Source organism: Schistocerca serialis, chromosome 6 (genome assembly GCF_023864345.2).
Source record: "Schistocerca serialis cubense isolate TAMUIC-IGC-003099 chromosome 6, iqSchSeri2.2, whole genome shotgun sequence".
NCBI lineage: Eukaryota > Metazoa > Arthropoda > Insecta > Orthoptera > Acrididae > Schistocerca > Schistocerca serialis.
Genome location: NC_064643.1, coordinates 728245150 through 728269934, shown reverse-complemented (window position 1 = coordinate 728269934; position 24785 = coordinate 728245150). Strand labels below are relative to the sequence as shown.

Sequence of the window (24785 nt, the reverse complement as noted above, 5' to 3'; positions counted from 1 at the left end):
GGAAGCAGTGCAACGGGAGATAGATAAGATGATCGAATGGGGAGTGATTGAAAGAAGTACAAGTCCATACAATAACGGTTTGGTCATTGTAGCAAAACGGGATGGTAGTGTGCGTATTGTGATTGACGCACGCACGTTGAATAGGGTCGTTCAACGTGAAACAGACAGACCAGAGAGTATGGAGGAGATTTTGCAACGTTTTCATGACGTTAAGTTCATGACTAGCCTCGATCTGACAGCTAGTTACTGGCAAATAGAACTAGAAGAAGAATCTAGGCCATACACCGCCTTCTTGTTTGCGGGCAGGTGTTATCAGTATAGAGTACTGCCGTTTGGACTTAATATATCTGTGTCCGTGTTCATCAGGGCCCTAGATAAAGTGCTAGGACCGGCTTTGAGTTCAAGATTAACTGTATATGTTGACGACCTATTGTTGGCCAATGCCACTTGGCGTGACCATTGTGACCTGTTAGATGAAGTTTTTAGAGCATTGCGCCGCGGCGGAATGACTCTAAAGCTAAAGAAATGCGAATTTGTGAAGCAGGAACTGAAATTTTTAGGGCATGTAATTACCACTGCTGGTATTACGAAAGACCCAGAGAAACTAGAGGCAATAAAGAATTGTCCTCCACCCAAGTCTAGGAAACAGTTAAAAAGTTTTCTAGGGCTCACAGGATTTTACCGTAAATTTGTAAAAGGACAAGTGTTTAATGATGAAAATTTGAATAACCTCTTGCGCAAAAATGTTCCGTTTGTGTGGACTGACGGGTGTCAGACCGCTTTCGAGAGATTAAAAGACGAGCTGTTAAGATCTAACATACTATTTCATCCTGATTTATCGCTACCCTTCCATCTGGGAACGGATTCGTCGAATTACGGGGTGGGGGTAGAAGTGTTCCAAGAAGTTGGTAAAGGAGAGGATAAGGAACACCGGACGATAGCGTTCGCGAGTCGAACTTTATCAAAAAGTGAGCGAAACTACACGATTTCTGAGAAAGAGTGTCTCGCTATCGTGTGGGGATTCAAGAAGTTCAAGGGTTACCTATGGGACCGTAAGGTGATTATTCATACGGACCATAAGGCGCTCACTTATCTGAAGGATTGTAAACTACTTCACGAAAGACTGACTAGGTGGTCGCTGTATTTACAGCAATTTAACTATGACATCTGTTACGTAAAAGGGACCGACAATTGCGTAGCGGATGCGCTGTCGCGGTTGCCCGAGTCTAATCAAGGTCTATTGAAAGATGAGGCAGATGGAGTGGTCAAATTGTACTATTTTAAAGAAGTTGAGGGACGTAAATTAATAATGAACATTTGTAAGAATCTACGTCGTCATCAGAACGAGGATGGTTGTTTAAATATGGTGAAAACCCGATATGATGAAAAGAGTCCAGAAGGAGAGAAATTAAGGAAGTATTACAAGATATACGATCATATCTTGTACATACGTAAGGGTGAAGATAGTAATATTTGGCGGGTATGCTGGCCCAGCAAATACGTCACGGAAATAATAGACTACTACCATTTGGCGTATGGTCACTGTGGACCAAAGAAATGTACGGAAAAGCTGAGTGAAGTAGTGCATTTCAACAACATGTTAAAACGAGTTACTGACAGAGTGAAAACTTGCGATTTATGTCAGAAGGTGAAGGTTACCAACTGTACGAGTCGTGGTCCTATGCAAAGTATAAGGCCTAACGACACCTTTGAGTTACTGTGCGTGGACTTGTACGGACCTTTGCCCAAGTCATCAGGAAACTTTGCTTACATTTTAGTAGTGCTAGAAGCTTTTTCCAAGTTCATCAAACTATACCCGATTAGGAAAGCTACAGCCAAAGCAGTCTATAGCAAGCTTGTGAACGATTATTTTGTTCATATTGGTAAGCCCAAGGCGATTCTATCAGACAATGGGGCACAATTTACTTCTAAGTTGTGGAATGAAGGCTTGGAAAGTAATGGGGTCGAGGTGATCCATATTTCAGCTTATTGTCCGGCTGGGAATCCCGCTGAGAGGTATATGCGCGAGCTAGGCCGACTGTGCCGTACCTATTGCCATCACAACCATAGGGCATGGGGCAAATATGTAGCAGTATTTGAGAGAATTATGAACACCTTGAGACATGAATCGACGGGATTTTCTCCAGAGGAAATCCTGTTGGATGACAGAAGTAAAAGTTTAGTGGAAGAGATAATCAAATTCCCTCCACGGATTGACATTAGTATTGGTGTGAAAAAAGATCGTTTGCGAGAAGTAATGAAGCTTAAAGCCGATGCTCGCATACGTCGTCATGACGCTAAAGCGCGTTTTGCTAAGTTTGCGATCGGAGACTTAGTACTTGTAAAAGCTCATGAGAAATCGAGCGAGATAGACAATGAAATCTCTAAATTTAAGTTTGTTTATAATGGACCATATAAAGTCATTGGTATACCTCACACAAATGCTTATTGCTTAGAGTATCCAAGCTCTGGAAAGCTGTTAGGTATACGAAATATAATAGATTTGAAATTGTACCAACCTAGGATCGATTAATACCACACAATGGGTAATTTGTACAATATGTAAATATAGAGTGTAAGATTTAAGGTTTGCTAGATTGCCATGATTTTGACTGACCAAGAGGACATTAAAGAAGTTGTAATTAATAAGTAATTAATTTTGACTAAATGATTTAAGAGAGAGTGATTATTTATCAATTGAAAAATCCAAGCTGCTAATTTAAGTTTTCAGCTGAGTCACAGTAGATTAAGCAACGTAAATATGATTTTGTAACTAGCTGTAAGATTTCATGACTATGTGTTTTACTAGTCATTGCCGATGTACTTAGACGCTGTTTTAAGTTTCAGGCTAGTACATGCGTGTGATTATGGACAGTGTTGAGTTATCCACTGTGATAGTATTAAGGGACTCCTTGAGATTACTCGGGAGTGAGTTTTTCCTAAAGAATTCAGTGAAACGGACGTTCTGGAAACGCCGTCACAAGGGCGAGTGAGATCAAGCGTGCCGCACACGCGGGCGCAACAATACTGGCGAGGCGAGCCGCTGTCGGCTCTTGTGCCGCTGTTGGCTCTTGTGCCGCTGTCGGCATTCTTTGTACTTGCGAGTACGAAAGGCGGAATAGTTTTTCTTCCCGGACAGCTGATGTGAAAGAATTCTGCTGTCGATATTTATGTTTTTTTCGATCTACTGAATATTATTTTCTTGTTTAGCGTTAAGTGGAATCTCATGACGAGATATTAATTATGAAAAGGTTATGTAAAAATGTGTATTCTATGTAATTAATTATTAATTTGCGTATTTTGATCTACCTGTTTTTATGACCATGTACTCTGATTAATTTTGCAAATAGTATTCCATTTCTCATAGTGTTACGAATTTTAATGATTTTGGAATAGCTAAACCATTTTCTATATCTTCTATGAATTTTAATATGTTGTCAACCTGTTTTATTTTGTGCAAGATGACAGAGTGGAATAAGATTAGGAGTGTCCCCACTCAATTATTATGGTCTAAAAATTGATTTATGATTAATTAGACGAATGCTAAATTTTGTTGATGTTTTGAGCATATGCATTTCCGCTGTTTCTTTTTTGGGACATTTTCTGAGTCTGTTTACGTTACACGAACATCCTCAGACAATGTGGGGCACGTGTAACGCCGGAAATATTGTTTCGCAATTTCGGAATCGGGAAACATTTTGCGAAGCAAAGGTCCAGCGTGGTCGGCACAGTTTATAGTCAAGTTGTGTTCTACAATAAATGAGGTAAATAAAGCCTCGGCATTCGTCACAGAATCTACATTTTGGGGTTTACACGAGAAGTTAAGTTTCTGGTTCAGTTCTCCACAATGGACACTCTCCTTGTGTTTTTTAGTTTGCACATGTTTAAGAATGCCGCATTTCCTACCATGAGCCACTGAAAAGTCACATCTACATAGACTACAAAATGCGTAAGTTTGTCCCTCCCTCCATTCACTTAAACATGGAAACTCTTCCTTACATACGTTTCTGAACACTGCATCATATTTCTTCGCTATCCTGCACAAAAAATAATCAACAACTACTTCAGAGTGTAACGCCGGAAATGCATATACTCCTATTTCCATCTATTGTACTATTATTTTTTTTCCTTGTTTTGTTACCTCAAGATATGACATTTCTGTCTCTTTATATATTGTAATTGTTTTACTGTTTGTATATATATATTTATGGACTCATGTCGATGTATAATTGGTTTGTTTCGTAAATATTATTTGTATTTTTACGCTGGGTCTTGCCTAGGGAAAACTGCTATCGAACGATTACGTCGATAGGTCGTGTGACGAATCAAAGTGTGTAGGATCTTTGGTAGTGTTAACTCTGCCGCGTGGAGCGCGGGCAGAACAGTGAGAGGCTGGCGGGAGTAGCGAGTGGAGCAGGTGTTGTGTGACGCTCCCGCGAGTTGCCGCGCTTTCGGGGTTTGGCAGCATGTAATTGCGCTCGACTCGCGATGATAGTTTCTGACATGGTGTCGCGGACGGGAAGCATTAGCTGGCGCACATCAAGAGCCCGTGTCGCCTGGTGACCGTGTCGAGAAGAAGGCGCGCCAACATCCAGCTTCTGCAACAGCGACGGCCGACAATGAGTGACTGTCGCCACCTCCTCGATCGACGGCTTCAAACCTTCAATCAACCAACAAGGAAGACTAAAAGCACGTAAAGTTTCAGAACTGTATGGCAGACCTCAGCTTTTCAAATTGTTCCATTTGCCTCGCAAAATTACAGCAACTTAGCATGAACCTTTGTTGCTCATTGTCCCAATTTCATTGCCAAGCAGGGTCCCTTCCTCTTCCGAAATGAACCCGAGAGTCGTTGAAATTCAAACGCCAGCATTAAAATAATGTAATTAGATTCCACTGCTTTAATTTCAAAGTTCAGTAGCTGGCTACAATATTTAGGTTACACGAGCACAAATTTAGAGTGCTAGTTTTGTTAGCATATTTTAGCTTACCTGTGACTGCAGCTCAGCTTGGTACGTACTAAATTTTACTATTGTTAATGGTTCAGAATCATTTAATTCAAGTTCAAAGTTAAATCTCTTGTTTCTAAATTGCGTAGAGTCAAGTTGCTTTTGAAATGATTGTTGAGGTAGTCCAAGACTAACCGTATTTTACTGGATTTCGATGTGCTTCAGAAAGAAAGCTCACTATTAACTTCAGTCACTAAATTAACTTTCGATTTTCCGGTTTTATTAATTCTTTTGCTATATTAAGTCAGAGTGTAGCGAAATTTATTACTTCTGACAAACTTTCAGTTTTCACACTACACGTGTCAACCTTCAGTTGCCACGCTTCTAGTGTTAATTATATGTGTAATAACCTTTCTTTTTCAGTTACTATAGTAATCGTCCTTAGGACTGGCGACCGTGATTTCCCCCAAATCTCATATATCTAATTACCGCTAGTTAATTGTTAACGTAACGGCCGCACATTTACTTTCTTTATTAACTTTACCCCTTTTCAAAATTAATTTCCACCAGTTTCATTTGCATTTTTCCTTTCATTTAGATGTAACCCTTTCCTCCCTCTTTACCGACAGATTAACTTCGGTGACGATTGCTTTTCCCAGATTTCCATTAGGTACACGCGGTATAATTTTTCACTGTCATTAAGGCCGATAAGTGAGGGGGGAGGTTACAAGAGTACACAAATCACGCAGCAGAACCGAGAACACTATGGTCCTACGTTCTAGACAACGGTCATGTAGCAAATATGCAAACGCTGGTGCACCGTTTCCCCCTATATTCCACTTCAAACTCCCCTAAATAATTTGTACCACTGTCGGGTAAGCGAGCGGATGGGGGGGGGGGGGGGGGGGTGAAGTGGGGGGCGGTAAAAGGGAGTCAACAATGAAATTGTCGAGTGGAGGGGAGGGGAGGTTAGTAACCCTTAATATTTTTTCCCCCCTGAAACATTTATCCCTCTAATTTACCCCAGGCAGCTTAATTCCCCCTAAATTTAGGAGGAAATCCCCAACTTGGCAACACTTCCTTGTAGAAAGAACAACGCTAATCACTTCTTGTCGCTTGCAACGAGTATCGACTACTCCTTGTCCACAATAACTTTACGATTGCGCTGGTGCTACCAGAAGCGGAGGACATTGGCACTGGTTGAAAGATATTCATTCGTCTCCGAACGCTGCCAGCGATAAGTTCCTTACTTCCTTGTGGAAACGAAGCGCGAGCTACGCCTACTGCCGTTCCCGTCAGCCACCGCACCAATCTGTCAAGTTAACATAGACAAGTAGCAGCCATACATTGTCATCCACCAATATACCGAAGGGGCAGGATTTTCAAATAGTATGGAAAGTACTGAAACCGCTCTGAAAATCGGGAGATCCCTCTTGACGGTCGGGAGATCGGGAGGAAGAAGGAAAAATCAGGAGTCTGCTCCTTAAATCAGGAGAGTTGGCATATCTGTGTCACCATTACCACTCTCTCTCTCTCTCTCTCTCTCTCTCTCTCTATCTCTTCCCCCCCCCCCCCCCCCCCCCCCCGCCCAGTGTCTCCCTCCATCACGGTGTCTGCGCAGGTGGGGCCCCAGAGTTTAGCGAGCGTGCGACATGACGAAGTGTGCTGGGTAGAGATGGGTCGAACTCGTTCAATCTCGTGAACTACTTCATTCATTTCACTCTTTGCCGTGAAGCGTTCAAATGAAGTAGTTCACTCATGAAGTACGGAAGCCTGGCGAAGTTGCCCAGTTCGCCGCTCAGCCGCGGCTAAGCTCGCTTCGCCTCGTTCGTACAATAAAGCTTCGTAATACTTCATAATTTTACCAACAGATGGCCGAATTATGCAGTAACGTGCACGCAACATTTTATGCTCTTACAGCATCTGAGTTAACTTAAATAGAGCATGGTCTAAGGGGAGAAAGGAAAGAAACAGAGAAGCCCGTCACACACAAAGAAGGTATTACATTTAATCTTGCTCGACTTTTTCTCATGGAGCGCCCAAGAAAGTCTTTATCTGCCAAATGAAACATTATTTGTTGTATTCATGGACTGAAAACTAGGGCTATCAACGAAATGCAGTCCAATTTTATGTTCCTTTTAAAATTTAATCCAAAGTAGAATGAGTATGTTTACCACTGTCACAAAGTCTATATACCTACGTTAAGTAATTATTCAGAAATTTTACTGTAGATTTTATTTTTGTTGAGAACAATAACCCTCCAGATTCAAAACGTAAACTGTCACCTGTAGTCATTGGTACGATTTCAGGTAAAATCCCTCATTCAGTGTTATTAACAAACCTTTTACTTTCATGTTGGCTGTACGTGCACACACAGCCAGCCTCTTCGTTTGTATCTGCAAGCGCTGCCAACGGTAGGCTACCTGTAGACGCGAAGTTTAACTGCACAAATAGTCACGGGTAATGATGGCAGCACTGCACGTAGCAGCTGACGCTGCCTTCCCCTCGCCCCTCACCTCCCCAACCCCCCGTAAACCCATCGTTCCCCACGAACACCGCGCGATTCGTCGACAGGCAGTAGAGGGAGGACTGAAGTGAAGGGAAGATGAGTGACGTAGCGCCGATGTAGTGGAAGAGGGAGAGGGGAAGAGAGTGAGTGAACTAGAAAAAAGTGTGGAGTGTGCTAACTGTGAAGAGTTTGAAGTGCCAGTTCGTTGAAATTGAGTGGTTAGTTCACACTTGAATGGAGTGAAGCGTTCATCTGAACGACTCATTCACGAGCTCCCCATCACTAGTGCTGGACTTACCTTGGTGGTGGCGGTGGCGCGGGATCCGTTGAGGACGGGCTTGTTGGTGACCTGGACGGCGAGGTGGGCGTTGTCGATGAGCGGCCAGGCGCCCTCGACGCGGCACGTCTGGTACTGCCCGGAGAACGTCTTGAGGTGCGGGTCGCCGAACAGGCCGCAGTGCACGTGCTCGGCCGGGCCCCGGTAGTCGCACTCCGCGTCCACCGGCGGCGGCGCCGCCGACACCTCCGGGGGCTCCACCAGGCCGGGTTCTGCCGAACACACCACACCGCTGCCTTACAGTAACCTCACATCACACATGACGCGTTTCCGGTGAGCTACCTCCCATCCACACCATCACAACAACCAGAATGCCATTGCTGTTGAGGACTTCTGCCCAACCACTGATTTAATGCAGCTCTCCATCTCTGTATAACTACAAGGGGAGGGAGGGGGGGGGGTCGAAAAGTTTCTAGACCAACAAATACAGAATGATAGAAATTTCATAATAGCAATTTCTTTTTCAATACGAAACCTGTCTAAACTAATACACTTGCGAGCACGCTCAGTTAACTTCCGAAGACCATTCAGATAAAAGGTCTTCGATTTTGAGTCCAACCAAAGTTCAAGGCGTCAATCACTGCATTATCATTATCAAACAGTCGTCCTTTGAAGTCTTTTTTAGGTCTGGCAAAAGAAAAAAAGTCTGATGGAGCCAAATCTGGACAACACGGCAGACGACGTAACAGTTCGAATCCACAGTCACGCGGAGTTTTCAGTGTCGCGAGGTCTTTGTGCACCGGTGCGTTGTCCTCATGCAAAAGAACTCTGTGCGCCAATTTTCCGCACCTTTTTTTCCTTCCTTTCTTCTCTCAAACTGCGCAGGAGTGTGCAACAGTATGACGCATTGATAGTTACGCCCTTATGCATATAATCCACCATAATCACCTCTTGTGCATCCCAGAAGGCCGATGTCTTCACCTTACCAGCTGATTCTTGCACCCGGACTTTTTTTGGGGTAGGTGATGAAGGAAGTTTCCATTGCTGTGACTTGTTTTGTCTCAGGATCAAAGTGGTGAACACAAGTTTCGTCCATTGTCACATACACTGCAAGAAAGCCGTCTTCATCCGCTTCAAATTGGTGGACGACTTCTGCACAACAGTGCACACGCTCCTGTCTCTGATCTGCATTCACGTCTTTCGGGACCTACCGACACGAAACTTTCCACGCTCCCAAGATATCCATAACAATGTCGTGAGCACGCTCATGGTATCTTCCAAATGTGGTTTCAATGTGCTCCAACGTTGTTCGACGATCCTGCAAAATCGTATCGTCAATTGCAGTCACTGTTTCATCAATGGAAACGCTGACAGGCCTTCCGCTCCATGGCGCATCTTCCACACTCACTCTTCCACGTTTGAAGTCGGACACAAAGTTTCTCACTGTGGAATAAGACGGAGCACTGCCCTTAAGTGTATTCCGCATGTGCTCCACAATTTTATTGGGCGTCATTCTCTTCAAGTAAAGATATTCGATCACAGAACGGTTCTTGATTCTCTCGATATTCGCCATTTTTCTTACACTACGGAATACAACGCATCCTAGCACAAAACTAAAGAAACTGGAGACGCGAAATTTGACTTGCATACCCACAAAGGGTCACCGTGAACGTAGGTGGAGGTGTTTGTACGAGACATTACGGTAACTATCTCGGGCTATAAACTTTTCGACCACTCCTCGTAGTGCAACCTATTTTAACACAGAGACTTCCAAGAGGCGTTTTAAACACGAAGTCTCTATAGCGGTCCAGCCCACTCCCTGTACAAAGACAAGGGCAAAATAAAATTAAAACTGTTGTTTTAATCTCGAGTTTAATGGTAGTAGGCACGGGACTGCAAAACCCTTCATTAAAGAACCAATGATTGTAGATCGGTTAGTTTTGCACAAAGTAATTTTCTGAAGCCATCCGTAACCAGAGATAGCCTGCCTGAGCGCGGGATGATCAGCTGTTGGGGACGGACAAATTTCTGTGTTTACCAGTCATTTGATTCATAAATACGTCTAAATGGCGTACAACTGCAGAAGATCGAGTGGCAGTTGGTTTCAAAAATCCACGCCAAGGTGACACTTGCGCGGATGCACTGACCTGGCAACATGCCAATAACGCCAACCTGTGCGTGGACGAGCCCAATAGGCCCTCGGCTGGAAAGTCTAACCGACCGTCGGCGCTTGCGCCCTCACTTGTGTTGTCAGCAGGGAGCTTCTGCCGTCTCAGAAAGTATACGGTGTGTGAAGACCCGATATCACAAAACTACCGAGAGTCGCCCTCTGTTCGTGACCAGCAGTCGTGCGGCAATATAAGCCATTTTTCGCTGTAAGTGTTCGTTTCCACCGGCACTGAAAAAAGCCAACCGTTTTTAAGTGTAACTATTCCGTTTAGAGCGCGAGAGATGAGCCTCCGGTGTGACCAACGTTAATTCGGTAGTCTTTGTCGTGCTGCCCCTGTCCGTATGCTCGCAATGTGTTTCCAGTCAGGGCTCTTTATTATGTGCTTCGCATCCTGGAGTTCACCTTCGTTAAGTTGCATCAAAAGTCTCTAGTGATGGGAATAGTTATCGTTCTCTTTGTTCATGTTTTGTGTCTTTCCATGTAATTATGGATCGGCCCACAGCAAACCTGAGCATCACATGGGTTTCCGAAATGGGTGACTGGTTACTTACCACCTATTCGTATCGAGACTGCCTCTCGTTCAGTATGTTTACGAGAATACACATGCTTTTATTTAAGCTGTTACTCGTCTGTAATCTTACCCTGTTCTCTCCATGAACTAATTAATATCAATCAGCGACGTCATTACGGTCCGGAGAGTGGCAGATCAGCAGCTGCGGTTCTTCTAATCTGATGGTGGGGAAGACGGTCACAGGCAGAACTCTTGTTTCTTTCACTTCCATCCCACAGAAGCCAAAAGAAACCAGCGACCTACATTACATTCGTTTACCCCTGTAATTGGGCTTGGTCTCTAGAATCTTCTCCTCCACAATTCTCTTCTTTACAAACTTGCCCATTCCTTTATGTCTCCGTAGGTGTACCATTACCTGGTCTGTTATTGTAATCAAGTTGAGCCATAAGTTTATTTTTAATTATCGTATCGACACATTCAGCATTCTCCTGTAGGGAGTGAACTGTTTATCATCCACATTTTCTATCCATATAATGCTACACTCCGCATAAATACCTTCAGGAAAGACTTCCTAACAGGTAAATTTATTTATGAAATGTGAGAATCACAGTGAACGACACAGCGACTGAAAATTATAAGGAGGTACCGATTGCTAAATCTTTTATTTCATTTTATGATAAGTTTCAGTCTGAACGATGAATATACAAATTTACCGAAGCCAACATTGCAATAATTCCCCTGTGTTAAGTTCCTATGGAACCAAACTGCTGAGGTCATTGGTCCCTAGGCTTACACACTACTTGAACTAACTTACGCTAAGGACAACGTACACACCCATGTCGAGCGAGGACTAACTTTCGACGGGGGGAGCCGCGCGAATCGTGGCTAGGAGCCTCAGACCGCGCGGCACTTGTTTTTTCAATTACATACTAAATTCTATGTACTCCTCGCAGATACAATTAGTTATGCTATGAAATTGGTTAAATGATTTAATTTTGTAACAGTTAAAACATTACACCACAACCCTAGCGCCATCTAATGGTTTATTCAGTCACTCCGCCATTCTTTATTCTGGAAGGCAGGCGAGTTTCTACTAATTCATGATAATGTCATTAAGTATTTCGTAAGCCTTAAACTACATTTTCCATTCCATGACATGGTTTCACTTAATGGGGAAAATGTAAAATGTCTTCTATTTCTATTGATACCAGTTCTGTTTTAATATTTCTATAGCCTTTGATAAAGATGCATATGAGAAAGCGCCAGGCAGACTGAAATAACAAAACTGTGCTTAAGGTATCTCCAAATTTTTATGTACATCCAATAGCCGCTTTGTCTTTCAGTCCTTTTACGCAAGCTGTAGCTGATTTTTTCGTGAATTTGCTTCTTCCAGTACTGTTGTGTACTATAGTAGTGCTATCTTTATAAATTTGCACATTCTTCCTGTGATTTTCTATGCCTTTCATACATATCAATATCTCTAAAAAATGTATGTTGTGGGTAAAAGTCAGCAACAAGTAATGACTTTTGTATTTTTCTCGATTTTTTTTTTTTTTAGGGTGGGCATAAAGTAACGCCTCCCTCCCTCGGTAATGTGCGTTATGAAAAATGTGTTGGTATTACTACGGTTAAGGCCAAGAAACCGGACAAGGATTGGGAAACCCGTGTGCTCACGACATGGTCCTCCATCCGAGGGTGCCGTTGCCAGAGGACGGCACGGAGTTCGCGCCCCATTGGTCCACCTAGGGCAGTGGTTCCCAACCTGGCGTTAATACCCCCTGCGAGGTAAAAACTGGATGATTCAACTCTGCTTCAGTCACGGAACTAATTTTTTTCCCCAAAAGACCATTACTACTATGACAATTTTGCTTAAATCTAATATTGAATATATGATTTATCTGTAATTACTTTTTCTCAATTACTAGCACCAATGCGGTGGAGGCTACATGTTCGCCACACTGTCCACCCAGTTCAACATATGTTGTTCTCTGTCCCGTGCATCGCTGATGATAAAAGTGAGACTTGTACGTAACAAATACTAAATACCTCAAAAAAAGTCTCCAAGTTGTAGATTGTACCCGCAGTAGTGCAGATATTGCTCCATTACTTGCTACGAAACACACAAATGAAGTAAGACAGAACGGCAGAGCAGTAACTACATAAGGGTTACTATAGTCCTGTACACAAAATTATTGGTACTACTACTACTATTAGTGACTGGCCAGACACAAAGGCTTAACAGCTTTAAGTCTTAAGAGTTTCTGCCAGTTCAGAAGTAAGGTGTGCAGCAACCAACTTATTTACTAACAGTAAATATAATGGACTGATTTTAACTTGGTCGATTTTACAGGGTTATTACAAATGATTGAAGCGATTTCACAGCTCTACAATAACTTTATTATTTGAGATTTTCACAATGCTTTGCACACACATACAAAAACTCAAAAAGTTTTTTTAGGCATTCACAAATGTTCGATATGTGCCCCTTTAGTGATTCGGCAGACATCAAGCCGATAATCAAGTTCCTCCCACACTCGGCACAGCATGTCCCCATCAATGAGTTCGAAAGCATCGTTGATGCGAGCTCGCAGTTCTGGCACGTTTCTTGGTAGAGGAGGTTTAAACACTGAATCTTTCACATAACCCCACAGAAAGAAATCGCAGGGGGTTAAGTCGGGAGAGAGTGGAGGCCATGACATGAATTGCTGATCATGATCTCCACCACGACCGATCCATCGGTTTTCCAATCTCCTGTTTAAGAAATGCCGAACATCATGATGGAAGTGCGGTGGAGCACAATCCTGTTGAAAGATGAAGTCGGCGCTGTCGGTCTCCAGTTGTGGCATGAGCCAATTGTCCAGCATGTCCAGATACACGTGTCCTATAACGTTTTTTTCGCAGAAGAAAAAGGGGCCTTAAACTTTAAACCGTGAGACTGCACAAAACACGTTAACTTTTGGTGAATTGGAATTTGCTGCACGAATGGGTGAGGATTCTCTACCGCCCAGATTCGCACATTGTGTCTGTTCACTTCACCATTAAGAAAAAATGTTGCTTCATCACTGAAAACAAGTTTCGCACTGAACGCATCCTCTTCCATGAGCTGTTGCAACCGCGCCGAAAATTCGAAGCGTTTGACTTTGTCATCGGGTGTCAGGGCTTGTAGCAATTTTAAACGGTAAGGCTTCTGCTTTAGCCTTTCCCGTAAGATTTTCCAAACCGTCGGCTGTGGTTCGTTTAGCTCCCTGCTTGCTTTATTCGTCGACTTCCGCGGGCTACGCATGAAACTTGCCCGCACGCGTTCAACCGTTTCTTCGCTCACTGCAGGCCGACCCGTTGATTTCCCCTTACAGAGGCATCCAGAAGCTTTAAACTGCGCATACCATCGCCGAATGGAGTTAGCAGTTGGTGGATCTTTGCTGAACTTCGTCTTGAAGTGTCGTTGCACTGTTATGACTGACTGATGTGAGTGCATTTCAAGCACGACATACGCTTTCTCGGCTCCTGTCGCCATTTTGTCTCACTGCGCTCTCGAGCGCTCTGGCGGCAGAAACCTGAAGTGCGGCTTCAGCCGAACAAAACTTTATGAGTTTTTCTACGTATCTGTAGTGTGTCGTGACCATATGTCAATGAATGGAGCTGCAGTGAATTTATGAAATCGCTTCAGTCATTTGTAATAGCCCTGTAAATGAGGTCAAGCATGTGCCGTAATGGAGAGGAGTAATGCAGGGGAAGTACGTTTTGTAGATAATGTGGGACAGGGTGGAAGTACTAACTAATGTCCTATTGCACTCGGGGGTAATGGTCTAGGGGCAGAGCACGGAACTTTGCTTTATACTTTTTTTTACGATTCATCTCTTCCCCCCCCCCCCCCCCCCCCACCCCGACCGAGAGACAGGTCGAGTGGCAGCTCAGAAACACCCGCCGGCCGGCGACGTACCTTCGTCGGGGCTGTCGTCGTCATCGTCGTCGTCGAGCAGGCCGGGCGGGGGCGGCGTGGGCGGCGGGGGGCGGCGCGTGGCGGCGTGGTGCGTGGCGGCGGCGCAGCCGTGCACGAGCATGCGCCGGCGCACGATGGTGAGCGCGCTGTGGTAGCCGAGGTTGCCGTGGCAGGCGGGCGCGCGCCCGTGCACGCACTCGCGGTACCGCTGCAGCACGGCGCACAGCCGCGCCTGCGCAGAGCCGCCGCCGCCGGGCGCCGCCGACAGCGCCTCGCCGTACTTCTGCGAGCACTCGTCCACCGTGCACGCCTCGCTGCCCGCTGCAACACCGAGCAGCATAGCGCACCGTCAGCATCACACACCGGTGTAACAGGGCCGGAGCGCAAAGGCTGGAAAGTATTGGTGCAAATACGGAGCCCTGAGGTTGAATGGGCTCCCCCAGGGCTCTGTATTCGCACCTACACTTTTCGACTAGTATACGTACTGCTCAAATTCCTAATATTAATTCAGACACATTCCATATTTCTAAGATTTCCGGAAAGCATTTCACACTGTTACCTCCACTGCAGACTGTTACTGAAGGTACGAACATATAAAACATTCACAGGTATTTGAGTGGCTCGAACACTTATGTATTACAACCCAGTATGTTGTCGTGGACGGCGAGTGTTGCTCAGAGATAAGGGAACCGTCAGGAGCGCCCAGGGAGGTATGATACGAAAGATGTTTTCTATATACGCTACCGCCCATTAAAATTGCTACACCAAGAAGAAATGCAGATGATAAACGGGTATTCATTCGACAAATATATTATACTAGAACTGACATGTGATTACATTTTCAAGCAATTTGTGTGCATACATCCTGACAAATCAGTACCCAGAACAACCACCTCTGGCCGTAATAGCGGCCTTGATACGCCTGGGCATTGAGTGAAACAGAGCTTGGATGGCGTGTACAGGTACAGCTGCCCATGCACCTTCAGCACGATACCACAGTTCATCAAGAGTAGTGACTGGCGTATTGTGACGAGCCACTTGCTCGGCCACCATTGACCAGACGTTTTCAATTCGTGAGAGATCTGGCGAATGTGCTGGCCAGGGCAGCAGTCGAACATTTTCTGTATCCAGAAAGGACCGTACAGAACCTGCAACATGCGGTCGTGCATTATCCTGCTGAAATGTAGGGTTCCGCAGGGATCGAATCAACGGTAGAGCCACGGGTCGTATCACATCTCAAATGTAACGTCCACTGTTCAAAGTGCCGTCAATGTGAACAAGAGGTGACCGAGACGTGTAACCAATGGCACCCCAATACCATCACGCCGGGTGATACGCCAGTATGGCGATGACGAATACACGCTTCCAATGCGCGTTCACCGCGATGACGCCGAACACGGATGCGACCATAATGATGCTGTAAACAGAACCTGGATTCCTCCGAAAAAATGACGTTTCGCCATTCGTTCACCCAGGTTCGTCGTCGAGTACACCATCGCAGGCGCTCCTGTCTGTGATGCAGCGTGAAGGGTTACCGCAGCCGTGTTCTCCGAGCTGATAGTCCATCCTGCTGCAAACGTCGTCGAACTGTTCGTGCAGATAGTTGTTGTCTTGCAAACGTCCCAACCTGTTGACTCAGGGATCGATATATGGCTGCACGATCCGTTACAGCCATGCGGATAAGATGCCTGTCATCTCTACTGCTAGTGATACGAGGCCGTTGGGATCCAGCGCGGCGTTCCGTATTACCCTCCTGAACCCACCGATTCCATATTCTGCTAACAGTCATTGCATCTCTACCAACGCGAGCAAAAATGTCGCGATACGATAAATCGAAATCGCGATAGGCTACGATCCGACCTTTATCAATGTCGGAAACGTGATGGTACGGATTTCTCCTCCTTACACGAGGCATCACGACAACGTTTCACCAGGCAACGCCGGTCAACTGCTGTTTGTGTATGAGAAATCGGTCGGAAACTTTCCCCATGTCAGCACGTTGTAGGTGTCGCCACCGGCGCCAACCTTGTTTGAATGCTCTGAAAGGCTAATCATTTGCATATCACAGCATCTTCCTCTTGTCGGTTAAATTTCGCGTCTGTAGCACGTCATCTCCGTGGTGTACCAATTTTAATGGCCAATAGTGTAGGTAAATGAACTGGCGGACTGGGTGCGCAGCCATCTGCGGTTGTTTGCTAATCTGCAGTGTATGAAAGGTGTCTAAGGTAGTGACTGTAGGAGGATACAGATGACAGACTAAATTTCTAGTTGGTGTGATGAATGGCAGCTAGCTCTAAACGTAGGAAGTTAATGCGGACGAGTAGCAAATACAAACCCGTAATATTTGGGTACAGCATTAGTAGTGCCCTGCTTGACACAGCCATGTCGTTTAAATGTCTGAGCGTAACTTCGCAAAGCGATATGAAATGGAACGAACATGTAAGGATTGCAGTAGGGAAGGCGAATGGTCGTCTTCGGTTTATTGGGAGAATTTTTAGAAAAGTGCCGTTCCTCTGCGAAGGAGAGTGCAAATAGCGTGACGCATTTTTGGGTACCGCCCGTCTGTTTGGGGCCCGTATCAGGTGAGATTAAATGAAGACATCGAAGCATTAGTTAGTTAGATGTGTTACCGCTAGGTTCGAACAACGCGCAAGTGTTACGGAGATGCTTAGCGAACTCAAACGGGAATCCCTGCATGGAAGGCGATGTTTTTTCAGGGCACACTACAGAGAAAATTTAGACATCCGGCTTCTGAAGCTGACTCCAGAACAATTCTACTGCCGCGTACATACATTTCGCGTAATAAGATACGAGAAATTATGGCTCATACGGAGGGACATAGTCAGTAGTTTTTGCTTCGCTGTATTTGCGAGTGCAACAGGAAAAATAAATGACAACTATTGGTATAGGGTACCCTCCGCCCTCACCGTACGGCGGCTGGGTGAGTATACATATGTAGATGTGGACTGTCAGCAGAAAATTCCAACTTTTCCATTGAATAACAACATCACTTTTATTTCGTTACATCACAAGTCGCTAAGTAATTCTCAATTACTGGATGAATAGCGGTGTACGATGCGCGCGCGCGCGCACACACACACACACACACACACACACACACACACACACACACACACACACACACACACAGAGAGAGAGAGAGAGAGAGAGAGAGAGAGAGAGAGAGAGAGAGAGAATATGAGCGGTGCAGAAAAGCGCCGACGCGCGGGTGAATTAGACGGCGTCCGAAATTACAGAGGCGGGCCCGGCCACATCACATTACGGACAACGATCAGCGCCGCGTCATGCCCACGCGTCATTGTCCGCCGCCGCTTCTGCCACTCCTTATGTATGACGGCCGCCTTTTTCTTTCTTTTTTAATAACTGCAGCGGCTTATCTGCATGGAGAGGTACCCGTACAGCTGTTAGTGTTTGAATTTGTTTTTAAACCCGGTAATTAGCCACCTACACATCGCCGACATGTTTGAGTCCGTGGGCGAGTTAGCGACGGCAGGTCTACACGGAGGCGGCGGCATGCTGCAGTGGACGCATCAGCTACTCGCGTATTTAGCCGTTCTTTAAGACACTGCCAAGTGTCCGTGACAATGACAGTTTTAGCGCCAGCCGTCTCAAGTGAAGGATTGTTCTCTTGCGTTTCACTTCAGAAGCTGTCGTTCTTTTATTAGAGTACCGTAGAATCTAAGATAATAGAGATTCTATTCTAGTCTGAACAAAGCCTCTTTCCCAACTACCCAGTCTGTATCGCCACCTTCATGTAGTCTTGAGTGTATCTGAATGCGCTGTGTACCGTAGGATATGGCTTTTAATTTTTAACATATGAATTGAAAGCTGGAGGCTCTGGGTGAAAACCTGTTCCATTCACCATTCGTGAAACCTCTTTCAAGAATGTAAATATGTATGTGTATTTTTAATTACTAATTTTATATAGTGTAGAATTCATATTTTTAGATTTATGTATCTACACGGTGAACCAGATCCCCATCGACAAACTTTCAGATACTATGAACCAAAACAAAGCAATAAAGTCTAATAAATCTGTGGTCTAAAATGCTGCATGCTATATGCGCTTGTTCGTCTTCGATACTGTGCAATAATCTTTTCTAGTGCAACCTCATTGCTTTCCATATTTATAGAGGAGATAGTATAGAACAAAAACAGAAAAAAATGTTCGATAAACATGGGCTCTAAAATGAATATCTTAAGGAATATGAGCACTTTTACGGTAAGACGTGTTTCATGGTAGCGAAGATGAACAAACGTTCGTCAACTCCTAATGTATCTTTTCAGAGCCCACGTTTACTAGACTTGCCGGCCGGAGTGGCCGGGTGGTTCTAGGCGCTACAGTCTGGAACCGCGCGACTGCTACGGTCGCGGGTTCGATTCCTGCCTCGGGCATGGATGTGTCTGCTGTCCTTAGGTTAGTTAGGTTTAAGTAGTTCTAAGTTCTAGCTAGAGAACTGATGACCTCAGCAGTTAAGTCCCATTGTGCTCAGAGCCATTTGAACCATTTGTACTTCTTGTTTTGGTCTGTACCTCTAAGTCTCTCGGTGAAATTGTGGTTCACCAGACAGATCGAGCAGAGTGGACACCACCGTTAATTCCCTATTGGACAGATATGTAGTACATACACTCCTGGAAACTGAAATAAGAACACTGTAAATTCATTGTCCCAGGAAGGGGAAACTTTATTGACACATTCCTGGGGTCAGATACATCACATGATCACACTGACAGAACCACAGGCACATAGACACAGGCAACAGAGCATGCACAATGTCGGCCCTAGTACAGTGTATATCCACCTTTCGCAGCAATGCAGGCTGCTATTCTCCCATGGAGACGATCGTAGAGATGCTGGATGTAGTCCTGTGGAACGGCTTGCCATGCCATTTCCACCTGGCGCCTCAGTTGGACCACCGTTCGTGCTGGACGTGCAGACCGCGTGAGACGACACTTCATCCAGTCCCAAACATGCTCAATGGGGGACAGATCCGGAGATCTTGCTGGCCAGGGTAGTTGACTTACACCTTCTAGAGCACGTTGGGTGGCACGGGATACATGCGGACGTGCATTGTCCTGTTGGAACAGCAAGCTCCCTTGCCGGTCTAGGAATGGTAGAACGATGGGTTCGATGACGGTTTGGATGTACCGTGCACTATTCAGTGTCCCCTCGACGATCACCAGTGGTGTACGGCCAGTGTAGGAGATCGCTCCCCACACCATGATGCCGGGTGTTGGCCCACGTCTCCATTCGTCCCTCCATTCACGCCTGTCCAGACACCACTGGAGGCGGGCTGCACGATGTTGGGGCGTGAGCGGAAGACGGCCTAACGGTGTGCGGGACCGTAGCCCAGCTTCATGGAGATGGTTGCGAATGGTCCTCGCCGATACCCCAGGAGCAACAGTGTCCCTAATTTGCTGGGAAGTGGCGGTGCGGTCCCCTACGGCACTGCGTAGGATCCTACGGTCTTGGCGTGCATCCGTGCGTCGCTGCGGTCCGGTCCCAGGTCGACGGGCACGTGCACCTTCCGCCGACCACTGGCGACAACATCTATGTACTGTGGAGACCTCACGCCCCACGTGTTGAGCAATTCGGCGGTACGTCCACCCGGCCTCCCGCATGCCCACTATACGCCCTCGCTCAAAGTCCGTCAACTGCACATACGGTTCACGTCCACGCTGTCGCGGCATGCTGCCAGAGTTAAAGACTGCGATGGAGCTCCGTATGCCACGGCAAACTGGCTGACACTGACGGCGGCGGTGCACAAATGCTGCGCAGCTAGCGCCATTCGACGGCCAACACCGCGGTTCCTGGTGTGTCCGCTGTGCCGTGCGTGTGATCATTGCTTGTACAGCCCTCTCGCAGTGTCCGGAGCAAGTATGGTGGGTCTGACACACCGGTGTCAATGTGTTCTTTTTTTGCATTTCCAGGAGTGTATAAGAATACTAGTTCCCTATGAAAGACGATTGTTCGTGTCCTGTGCTCGTGCACGCTTCACAATAAAATATGAGTATAGTGAAATAAACATTAAGAAAATACAAAAATCCACAATTATAGCACATGTCACAGCGGCGAGAATCCGTTAATTTTCAATCCCAGCAGCCGAAGTCACTGTCAAAACGAGACACTGTTAGGAACAGCGGAGAATCGGGGAACGCCTTGACCGATCCACAGTTTCGACACGGAGCAGCTATACTGGAACTGTGTTGGAGTTTTTTTTTTCTAATTTATTAATTTCCACCTGTGGACGTCATTCAGGCAGCCAGCCTCCAATACATGGTACGTTATAAACTGAAAAGGATATCCAGTCACGCACGTTAACTAACATACGCTCGAGATATGATTGGAACATCTACATCTAACAATTGAATTGTGATACGTTAGCCGCCAAAAGGTTATACGTATATACGTATGTCTACACAGTAGCACATCACATGCTGCGAGTAGTCTCTTCACTCTGGTTAGCACTAAGCACTGCAGTAATTCGGATGTCGCGTAATATGGCATTGAGGAATCTAAAATTGTGTGATCCACAATTAAACAGGACATGAGTCAGTCAGTTTTAACCGATAAAGGCGCAAACGGCACCGTCCGTGGAGACGGAACATGGTGAGAAGAATCTCTCCGTGGTCCATTCCAAGGGAGTATTATGATCGTGTGGGGTTGCTTCTTAATACAGCTGTATAATACCTCCCCTTTGTTAGTACGATAGGTGCCACATATTATTCCACAAGGTTCTGATCTGCCGCCGCACGAACTGTAGGTGGTCTGCGTAAGAACCTTGTTCGTGCATCTTTGTTCCGTCGTGGATGGCACTGTAAGGGAGCGTCGATAATTTCGTTCCGCCTATACTATGAGGCCACTTTATCCACAGCAAGGTGTATAAGTGAGCTGCTTCTGTGTGTTGGCAGCGCTGTGTAGCGCTTTGCATTGGATCTCTGACTGCGTTTTCTTTGTAAGAGATTCAGTGGCTGGTCGGACTCGATGTTGGAAGTTTATCTTCTGTAGTGTTGTGCAGTTGAAAGTTAGTCGCCAGCAGTGATGGAAGTACTGTTGGGCAGTTGGAGGTGAGCAGCCAGCAGTGATGGATGTTAGATGTGAGAAGGTAGCCTTGATGGAGGGTAGAGGTCTGAAGTGGTAGCGTAGGCTAACGATTTGTACATGTTCGACTTGGAGACTGAATATTATTCATGATTATATACCTTTGTACTAGATGTCAATGACGATTTATGTGCATGTTTGAACTGGATGTAACATTATTAAGGTAAAAAAAACTACATTATTTGGTTTGCAACAAAATCTTTCCTTTGCTAACCACATGCCTACTACTAGTTAGTGCCTTTAGTAGTTAGTGCCTTTAGTAGTTAGTGCCTTTAGTAGTTAGTGCCTTTAGTAGTTAGTGCCTTTAGTAGTTAGTGCCTTTAGTAGTTAGTGCCTTTAGTAGTTAGTGCCTTTAGTAGTTAGTGCCTTTAGTAGTTAGTGCCTTTAGTAGTTAGTGCCTCTAGTAGTTAGTGCCTTTTATTTAGCTGGCACTATTGACAGTTGCTGTATTGCAGTAGTTCACGTAATGAAAATTTTTGTGAGGTAAGTGCTTAATGGAATGTATAGGTTAATATATTTCTTTTTAGTCAAGGCCATTCTTTTGAATTAATTATTTGAAGTTAGATTATCTTTGAGCAGTCAGATTGCGTTGCACTAGGATATTGTGGGTCTCAGTCATTCAGCAATTTAAGTACAGAGACACTCATTTAAATAAAGAAGTTACAGTTGATTTTCTTGTCATGAATCTGCAGTTCTGCAATACGGTCTACAATCGGGTAAACCATTTAATAATTGATGTTGAAGACAACATGATTCTGTATGAGCAGCAATGCTGATCGCGAGGCTGTTAACATAATGACTGTATTAATGTAAGCCAGACCGCGCACAGCTGCCCTACCACCACAGCGACACATCCGCCGGCGCAGACGTTGTAGATAACAATTAAAGCAAGATAAAGAGTTTAGAGCTCGGAACGTGCAGCAGGGCATTAATGGAGTGACTGCAGGCGGCAGCTTCACGCCGCAGCTGAGCGGCGGCCAGAAGTGACAAGTGGGCGCCATCCGCCTCCCCAGGCGAGATTCGGGTCGCGTCACCTGCGACAAAGGGGGCTTCCGGCGCACAAGGCTGGTCGTTAGCGGCCGGCCAGGCGCGTGCTGAGCTGTGCTGCCGCCGCCGCCGCCGCACACGCCCACGCACATCCGGAGCCGGCTGCTCTTCCGGCTCCAGGCGGCCGCCGTTCACTCCGGCCGGTGAGTAATCAACGCTGCCGCCGTGCGTCGTTTTGATCTTCCTAGCAGTTGTTACACCTTAGTCCATTATGGCTCTGGTAAACAGTCTTACGAGACGAACCGACAGGACACTCTTCACGTACTACGACGGGCGTTCAATATACAGGGTGATTCAAAAAGAATACCACAACTTTAGGAATTTAAAACTCTGCAACGACAAAAGGCAGAGCTAAGCACTATCTGTCGGCGAATTAAGGGAGCTATAAAGTTTCATTTAGTTGTACATTTGTTCGCTTGAGGCGCTGTTGACTAGGCGTCAGCGTCAGTTGATGCTAAGATGGCGACCGCTCAACAGAAAGCTTTTTGTGTTATTGAGTACGGCAGAAGTGAATCGACGACAGTTGTTCAGCGTGCATTTCGAACGAAGTATGGTGTTAAACCTCCTGATAGGTGGTGTATTAAATGTTGGTATAAACAGTTTACAGAGAATGGGTGTTTGTGCAAAGGGAAAAGTTCTGGACGGCCGAGAACGAGTGATGAAAATGTAGCCTCCAAGAAACCCTGATCTTACCCCCTGCGATTTTTTCTTATGGGGGTATGTTAAGGATATGGTGTTTCGGCCACCTCTCCCAGCCACCATTGATGATTTGAAACGAGAAATAACAGGAGCTATCCAAACTGTTACGCCTGATATGCTACAGAGAGTGTGGAACGAGTTGGAGTATCGGGTTGATATTGCTCGAGTGTCTGGAGGGGGCCATATTGAACATCTCTGAACTTGTTTTTGAGTGAAAAAAAACCTTTTTAAATACTCTTTGTAACGATGTATAACAGAAGGTTATATTATGTTTCTTTAATTAAATACACATTTTTAAAGTTGTGGTATTCTTTTTGAATCACCCTGTATATGCACAACTTTTTTTCATCGGGCAGATTTGCTTGAAAAAAAAAATGAGAAGTTTTTTGTGAAGCATCGTAGAATATTCCTGCCTCAGCCACTACAGTTTCATGAAGTTCAGGTGGGTACCGCCGCTACATTTAGCCTTCAAAAATGGCGTCTGTAAAGGGGGTGCGTTCTAAGGAGAGTGTTGTAAACGAGGTTCTTCAGCCGGAAAACCACAGCATCGCAGATATTCAAAGGCACTTGCAGAATGCCTACAGCGATCTGGTGGAAGACGTGTATATTTTTATTGTCTATTGTCAAACCACAATGTATGAAAGATGTTTCTAGTTTATTAATAGGTTTTAAGCAGGAATAATTAATATGTTATTTTGGAAATAATTGTTGTAGCAGGGAATGTCTGCACCAAAGTATTGTTGGCGGGAGAGACCGCACATTGATACATTTTGTAATGGTAGCAGGCATTGTCTGCACCAGAAAGCATTGTTGGCGGGAGGGACCGCACTTCACGGTTCGTAGGAAGCCAGTAGTAAGCCAGGTGTGAAGCGAGTCGGTAGCAGGTCTGAAGCGAGAGGTTGAGAGGAGCGGTGTGCCTGACAGCCACCAGGCACAAGAGATTATAAAAGGATGTACAGAGAGATCAGTTATTATCATAAGAGCAACTAATATTATTGAATTATTTTTTTGAGAAACTCAAGACTACTGAAGGTATGTTTGCGCAATGCTAGTTGTAAGATTATTGTAAAAAGTAAGTTCCATTTCAACGTTTGTGAAATCATTTCATCCAGAATATAATTAATATTTGCCAGCAATATTGCATTACTAAGTATAATCCATCCCAAAAACCATCAACGTAAAACTTTGCAAAATTTTATTGTTGTGAAGAAAAAGTTTAACTACGAATTACGTAACTTCAGCCAAATTAATTAAAGAATAACGTTAGCTTTGCTATTAAAGAATAAGGTCAGCTTTGGTAATAAATACAACCACTTATTATTACAGCCCACCAGCAGCTAATAGAGTATAAAAAAAAGTTTACTCGTGTCGCAGTTTGATGTAGCAGTCAGATGGCGATCCAGTAACAGTAAAAAAGTAGGGAAGTGTTTTCTGTTATTGCAGGTAACGACTGAGGGCCACGACGACGACACATCCTATGTTTCGTTGAAATAATCAGCAAATTACTTTTAATAAGCAGCATTTAAATTTCTATGCGAAGATTGCACTTATTACCACTGAGAA

At 45.1% G+C, this 24785-nt stretch overlaps 1 protein-coding gene across 1 annotated transcript in view; it reads right to left on the bottom strand.

Moving 5' to 3' along the window:
* Window positions 1-24785, bottom strand: part of LOC126485050 (repulsive guidance molecule B-like) — a 343575-nt gene that overhangs the window by 61437 nt on the left and 257353 nt on the right. The window contains exons 4-5 of the mRNA XM_050108651.1: window positions 14354-14674; window positions 7754-8004 (exon numbers count right to left, since the gene is read on the bottom strand). Coding sequence (XP_049964608.1) covers window positions 7754-8004; window positions 14354-14674 — 572 coding nt within the window. The remainder of the gene's footprint in view (window positions 1-7753; window positions 8005-14353; window positions 14675-24785) is intronic.